Genomic DNA, 7,973 nt, shown 5'->3' with positions numbered 1-7,973 from the left:
TTCTTTTCTCTTGCTAACTGATCTGTGTTTTTAACAAATCGCATTAAGACTGAATTTAAGTCAAGATATGTTTGTTAGAAGTCATACACGAATTGGTAAATTCTGTGGAATTGTTTAATTATTGGAAATTAAAATTAACTTTTAAACTTTCCTAGATTAGGGAGAGTTTTCAAAAATTTTTTATCATCTTAAGCTAACATCGACACTGTTGTTGATTTAACAGTCACATAGAACAGATATCTAGCTTCAAAATTTCAAGATTTCGATGTCAGTATTATTAATCCAATATTTTTTTCTTACCTCCTACTGATGTTCCTGCTACTGATGTTTATACACTCGTATTTTTAACTGTATGGAAAAATAATCTATTCATCGTAATTGCAGACACTTTTGCAAGTCCTTTACTTCTATGCAGGATCATAAAACACAATCAATGATAGTCCTTTTACTATTTTAATGCTACTGTATCTAGGTACCCTAAGTAAGTGTTGAACGATCTATTTTCAAAAATAACTTCTGAGTAATTTTTTGTATGTATACTATCCACAGTCTTGGTTTTAATGATTTTTCATATTACGAATAATAATCAATTGCAATATGTTTTTCTTGGGAAATTATTTTAAATTTGTAATGAGGTCATATATTCATATTGCAGCTTCGTACAGGACAAGTTTCATTGTAAATTAAAGGTTTAGATACTCATACTCGCAAAACATTGTGTAAACTTCACCTTTTGCACATCTATGATATGGCTAATTTAAGTAAATACTGTATATTTTTATATTATAAAAATTAATGCATTGTAATTGGATTTATAATCTACACTATAATTGGTAGATACATGTTGTTGAACTAGATTGTTAATATTGTAAACATAATTGCATTATGGCTATCACTTTAAGCGGTAAAATAAGAATTGGATTTAAATTTATCAAGAAATTAAATTTGGGAAATTTCTATGGATTTAATTATAAATCGTCTACTAACTGCATGGTCAGTAACGTCTGCGGTAATCAAAATTATTAGTAATAGTTTATGATCACCGTTTAATAATAGTTATCATTTTCTTGTAAGAATCTAATCCGATTTCTCTTTACATACGCGTACTATAATATATGAAGGCTTTACTATTAGGATTAGTAGTTTAATTGATTGGAATTAAGCTCTTTAATGGTTCAAGCCTATACACAGCGCTGCTACCTACTTATGACTGACTTTGCAGAATTTGATGCAAAATATGTTTACGATTTTTTTTTTAAATATATGTTGCACTAAATTAAATATCGATAATGTTTGCTTTTCAAATTGCCATACGTAAGAAATATTGATTTCATTAAATACTGAATCGATCTGACAAAATTTTCATTTCGTTTAAGTGTTAATATTCTGAAAGTTAAAAGTGGAAGTAATCAATCCAAATAGAAAGATGTGACGAATGGGCTAATCTAACAGATTTTGCAAAGAAAAAGCCCACCCTTGATGCAACGGTTGCTTATTAAAATTTTAATTCAATTACACATACACATGCAATAATCGAATAAATTCCACCAATGCAAGTTTATGTTTACTTTCTAAAAATTAATAATCTTGTAAAATGAACATTTAAAATTCAGATCCAAATCAGCATTCCATATTATTATCCAAGTCACAATGATTGAAAGTGCACTGTACAGACAACTAAGAACCTTAATTCAAGGCTAGACTAAATAAGCGATAAAAACGTCATTTGAGCCCTAACATCATATGAATGTTGTACGTATTCCTAGCGTCTACATTAGATCAGATCTGTTTAATCAGACATTGATTAGAGTATTGAGAAACATGAAGAAAACATTACCATCAGGAATGAGTATTCAAAAGCATGGAAACTAAAAATTTGATAATTATTTGAGGAGATTTGAGGATACTCATTACTACAAGTCTTCTCATATCAACTTCATTAGTGTATGATGATCATGACCTCATCAGTCCAGATCTCGATGCAGCACAGACAGGATATGCAGATAATTTTGGTCGTCGGGCTTGAGATATCCCCTTCTAATTAAGAAATCTATTACTGACAGTGCACTATTAGGCTTGAATTCATCATCTGAAATACGTTGCACAACCTATAGTAACATCAATAAGCAGGCAAAAAATATTAACTAAAGAGCAAAAAAGGAAATACGTTGGACTTAATATCGATATTATTTGATTTATGGACCTCCTCTAGCTTCATGAGATAGAACTCTTCTACTTCTCCGTCCGAATTTACCGGAGTAAAGTCAGGAGGTAACTCAAGGTCATACACAAACTGAGTTTCTGGAAAATAGCCTCTCTCATCCTCGTAGCAATAGCTATTTATAGTATAGTAGATGATTTATGGTATTAGATTAACCAACAGCGTTTACAAAAATTATCGTTTAGCTACTGTGATATGCTACTTACGTTAGCGCTCCAGTTGAGATTGCTCTTCTAGCAAGTTCTTCAGGGAGGGACGCTTCTTCAGCGCATTCTTTAATCAAGGTATCAGCAATGTTGTACCCCACGGAGATACCTCCAGCAGCCTATTAAATTCAAAAATAAAATATATGGATATGTACAAAGATGAACAGTAAACCTCAACTCGCATCGGATTGCAGCCTACACAAACTATATGCATACAGTTAAATATCGTCTTGATAGTATCATTTTCAAGCCATAATGATACTTTAAATGCATTACAAAATATTAAACAGAAATAATATCGTTTCATAACTTAGAATAGTAACAATAATAGATGAGGTACAATTCTCAACTATCATATTTGATCTTTGGTAGTTAAATGGACTACATCAAATATTGATCCAATGAAATACAAGTATAACATGGAATAAGATAAACACAGTAGTTATGAGTTAGATAATAAGTGGAATATCGGTTTATGAGCGTACTCAGAATTATTTGCCTACCAGGTTATCTAATTTTCCAGGAAAGGTTGCTTTCGTCTTACTCCTTTTACCAACCCACATTAAAACATCATCATTCTTGCAATCAATATAGAATCCATTCACATGGATTCCATATTGTCTTATACCTAGCAAAGCTACGATTGAAAGCCAGAATTTTGTTAGCGATAGCGAACTACGGTAAAATAGAATAAAGCAGCAAAGTAGTACTGAAGATAAGGGAAAAGATTATTTGTCAATTAGACTACAAGTTAAAGACATTATTAGATTACTGTAAGCTAGCAATTTCGCTATCTTAATTAAGATTTACAAGTTGCACTTCGCTCCATGTTAAATAACGGTCCTGATATGTATGTTTGTGAAACCTTGTACATCTAGACCAACATAGTCAATATATGAAATAGCATTTGAGTAATATTACATTAATATGATTTGTTATTCAATGGCGTTGTTGATAATATTAGATACAAGTAACTATCAGCCTACTTCAAGATAGATTTTTGATATGTATACTATTTTTCCTACGAAGTACTCGTATTTTTTATACCTACTCTACTATATCAATAGATGAAATTACTATAAAATGAACGTTACCTCATTCCTCCATCCTTCCAAGACTGGAAAGACATGATTGTCTCTCCAGTCCTTCATTACTTCGTCTACTGCTTTTGTGCGTTCATCGAATGATTTTAGTCTATCATGAAGTGTAATTCTTGTAATATTTTCTGAGTCATCCATTTCCAATTGGAATACATTCTTGTGATGATGAAGTTGTTGCAGCACATAAGGAGGAATCCTGCCAATGCACTGGCCATCAAGGGTAAATGGCTTTGACGAAGGACGAGTAGAACCTATCATTACATATGCGTATATTATAATTATAGAACTTAACGGTGATGGAACAAGTTTCGATTACTTTGTTACTACCCTAAATATTATTTTTTATGTCTGAGCTTAAATACTTTCTAATGCCATTTCCTGTCGTTTATTCGCTAGGGTTCCTATAGGGTAAATCATCCAATGCTTTGGATATTTACAATAATCTACAGTACTTCCATGCTATAACTGAAACCCTAACTCTATCTCTAACATTCCCCTTGTTACAAGGACTATCAAGATGGGAAGAGAAAAGATATTACTGTACCAGGCTACCGTGCCATAGATACTAGCAGGAATTTGTCAAAGATCCATTTTCTACCATGGGAGAAACAGGATAAACTGTTCGATCTACAGTAGTCTTCTCGTCCATTACATTACCGAGTAAGAACTGCTTTCTCTTTTTGAAAACTAAAATTTATAGGAGAAGTCCTTCATGCAAGTAATGTGACATCATAATCGAAACCAATGGAGGTTATGCTTTCAAATTTAGCCGGTCATGGCCATAAACATCGGAATGTCAAGTAAAATGTATTAAAATGCAAGCAGACAACAGCAATGATACTGATTGTTAAGAACGAATTGATTTCATTGCTTTTGGATCCTCGCAAGGTAGGTATAGAGTGCAGTGCAGGCTGGACACGACAGTATACAATCTCTGCAAAAATCTTCCACAATCACGCCAATGCATGATCGTATTATCAATTCATAATAGCAAAATGGAAATGACCAACAAAATGCAAATATCTTCAGTACTTCCTGAGCTTCATATAGAATGTATAGACTACATCATAAGGTAATTAAAAATTGGATAGCAGACCTGGCAAGTAGAAAGAGTTGCATTTGTCGACAACTTTCTGCAATCCTGCAGTCCACTGCAGCTTTTGCATTGGCAAATCCTCTTGCATACAAACACACTATTCTTAATTAGCAGATATCTCACTGATGCTATTAACTTCAAGCTCGTTAACAGTAACTACAGTAAAATTGATCCATTTATCTTGCTATGGAGCTTCTTCTTGATCTGCAATGTAGCCAGCTTTGCCTTTCTTAATGGAATGGTGGACCTGAGCTAAAATAGTCCAGCCATCGTATCAATTTACCCCTTCCTTTCCTGTATTTCGATGCCATGTTTGTGTAGTTGTACTGTCGTTACTATGCAACGGATGGTTGTGCTGGGACATTGAGCTGGTACGCATACAGTGCTCAAACATCCACTAGTATTTCATATAATTATATATAAGATCCAAAGGAAACAAGACGATATCAACACTTGAACTTCTTGTAATTTGCTTCTAGCAAGATTTTGCAAACTGCTTTGGAAAACTTGCAAACTTCAAGCCCAAGAAGGAGCAAATTCTTACCATAGCAAGCTAAATTATTATAAGAAGGACTGTCTACTGTTATTGAGCTTATCGTTGGTTAGCAATATCGGCAATAGGATAGTGTCAAGGTTGATTGAAGTGAGTGAGCATCTTTGATGGCCATCGACTCTTGAGAAGGAAGCCATTGCAGCAGTGGATACGATCATTTGGGAAATCAATGGTATAGAGAAGGTTTCACAAGTTTTACGATTGCATATACAGTATATAGCAATGGCTACTTCTCAGAAATTAAGTAAAACGCAAGCTAGAAATAGAAAGCGGAGAGAAGAAGTAAAAAATTCCAAGAAAGGAAACGTTACTTCTGCTAATTCTGCAGCCTCGACGGTAAGCGACAACTTTCAGCTAAGCCTTTTGACTATCGTTGCTACAGGGGTAAAATGGATGAGAATTAGTTATGGTGGAGTAATGGAAAGTTTTCTGTCAAATTGGTTATCAACTCTTAGCTTAAGTAGAACGGTTGCATTGACTGCGATGAGCTAGGCAGTTGTCGATGAAATTGTCCTATCTTGTAACTTATTCCGATGACAAGTTACTCTCGACATCGAAGTAGAATGTATGATCATTCGTATACGATAAAATACTTCCTGAGAACAGATCTTTTGTTCGCAACTTGGGTTTAGTTGGAATCAAAAGCAGATCATCAACAGGAGGTTGTACATGACAGTTACTAGTGTACTACTAAGCTATACATCATGATGTGAGCTGATAGCACCAGCAAAGGTATCGCAAATTCAACGAGTTTATTACTAGTATTGGGTCTATTCAATGTCTTCATAATTCATACATTAACGAAGCAGGAGTATCAACCTTGAATGAAATAGTAGAAAATTCCCAATCGTTCGCAATCATTTTTACCTACAGTAGACCTATCGCATTAAACTCGATCTAGCTTTAGTCCTCTACTTCCTTTTAAAATTGATTCTACAGCAAAGATTAGTCGTTACAAACTGTAGAGTAATATCTACTTACAGTCATTATTATCATATTAAACTCGATCTAGTCCTAGTCCTCTACTTCCTATTAATATTGGTTCTATACCAAAGGTCCACCACTTTCGAATGGTTATTAACTGTAGAGTAATATCTACTTACAGTAATTGTTATCCAAATCTCGATATACAATATGGCGCTTAAGACTTCATGTAGGGACGGATATCACACTATCCTCGTATTCCGGACGAAGGATAGCGACTTTTAGTATTCCACTTCTCCAAGTCAATTCTATCTTCGACTTGGCTCTAAAATGTTATTTCAAATCACTTTAATTTAGTGCATGTACAGGATACGAGAGGATGATCAACTACTAAGATATATTGATGTTTATTTATTTTTTGAAGAGCTAAAACTTGAACTGTATTGCATAAATGAAGAATAACTTATTACAATATATCATTACTTTTTTCTATATGCTTTCCATATAGTCTACGTAGTCAACATAGCATAATTGTGCGTACGCTGATAATTTTTAAAATGAATTAAATTTGTTCTACAATTAAACTGTTGACAGATAAATGGAGCGGAAAACGAAGGAGTAAGTTTCATACCTAAAAGAATTACTTGCGCGTTATCCAACGCTTAATCATAGTCAAATATCTCGTATTTGCTTGAAATAGTGTTAGTAGGTTGTTCAATTGGAAATTTGTGCGTAACAAATATAACGGATATTTACTTGCAGATAGAATTCGAGGAGGAACTGGCTTGGGCTATTCAACAATTAGAATTGGGCATTATTTCTAATAAAGATAAAAAAGAAGCTGGTAGGTGTCTGCACTTGTAATTATGGAAAGACACAGTCAATCAATCGTCTATCTGCTGTGCTATCAATGAAATAAAGTAGTTCAATTTGCATCATTCTCATGTTATAGTGGAATATTCTCAAAAATTATTACGAATTCTACAATCGAAGAAAACTCCTGAGGTAATCATTGGGTTTCTTTTCCCTAGTCTTATAACTTATACTATGATGACGTTATTGTGTTTAAACGAAAGAAGTATTATTATTGGCAAAATGACATTGTTTGGCTTTCGTAAATAAAGATCTTGTGCTATACTTTATTAGTTATTAAATGCATATTGGATTCATTGACTACTTTAATAAAAGATATATGAAGGATCAGTTAATACAGGATTAAATATTTCTCAATGGTCGATGGATAGTGATCGTGTACATTCTGTCTTTTTCTTTCATAGACCAAAAAGAAAATATTACTAAGACAAACTTTTGGCGATTACAAAATGAAAGTTAAACAGTCTCTTCTTGAGCAAGCAACAGGTAAAATGACCGATTTCCCTCCTTTAAGAAATAATTACTGTAGTTTTAAATTTAAAATTACATTGTATGGAATAATTACCACCATTATGATTCACTAGAACACTTATTGTAGTCTGAATAATGATTGCTAAGAAGTGCATTTCCTATCAAAGTCTTGCCAGTATTTTTGAATTGTTATATACTATCATTCGATATCTATCTAAATTTAGCAAGTATGAAGATTTCTCAATCGAGTATTAAGAAGATCAACCCTGAAAAAAAAGTCGGAAGGGTCTATAGAAAGTCCTATACTTTACAGGTTAATATCTGATAGAGAAGCGATCCTTATATTTAAGATTGTCAGTTAATTAAATATGATTATATGCGACATGATTACTGTTTATGGTAGAATGCAAATAGCGGCAAAAATGTGGATGAAAAATCGACGAAAGATCAAGCGTTTAAATTTAATTTTTTGGAAGAAAATATCGAACAATAAAAGAATTTTATTGAAACTTTGCCATATTTATATTTT

The 7,973-nt window shown here is 33.0% G+C and overlaps 2 protein-coding genes across 2 annotated transcripts; one reads left to right on the top strand and one right to left on the bottom strand.

Moving 5' to 3' along the window:
* Window positions 1–1,964: 1,964 nt before the first annotated feature.
* On the bottom strand, window positions 1,965–3,785 carry TRIADDRAFT_26202 (uncharacterized protein; the record flags this gene model as incomplete). Its single annotated transcript, XM_002113439.1, has 6 exons — window positions 1,965–2,108; window positions 2,204–2,336; window positions 2,428–2,546; window positions 2,931–3,064; window positions 3,238–3,301; window positions 3,522–3,785. The coding sequence occupies 6 exons, from the start codon at window positions 3,783–3,785 to the stop codon at window positions 1,965–1,967; spliced, it is 858 nt and encodes a 285-aa protein (XP_002113475.1).
* A 1,613-nt stretch (window positions 3,786–5,398) lies between these two features.
* Window positions 5,399–7,939, top strand: TRIADDRAFT_64036 (expressed hypothetical protein; the record flags this gene model as incomplete). Its single annotated transcript, XM_002113824.1, has 7 exons — window positions 5,399–5,512; window positions 6,695–6,718; window positions 6,863–6,944; window positions 7,053–7,105; window positions 7,378–7,459; window positions 7,669–7,757; window positions 7,848–7,939. 7 exons carry the CDS (start codon window positions 5,399–5,401, stop codon window positions 7,935–7,937), a joined length of 534 nt encoding a protein of 177 aa, XP_002113860.1. The 3' UTR covers window positions 7,938–7,939.
* Between the last annotated feature and the right edge of the window lie 34 nt (window positions 7,940–7,973).

The sequence above is a fragment of the Trichoplax adhaerens genome, genomic scaffold, assembly GCF_000150275.1.
Source record: "Trichoplax adhaerens TRIADscaffold_6 genomic scaffold, whole genome shotgun sequence".
Lineage (NCBI taxonomy): Eukaryota > Metazoa > Placozoa > Uniplacotomia > Trichoplacea > Trichoplacidae > Trichoplax > Trichoplax adhaerens.
This window is presented reverse-complemented; position numbering and strand designations above follow the sequence as displayed.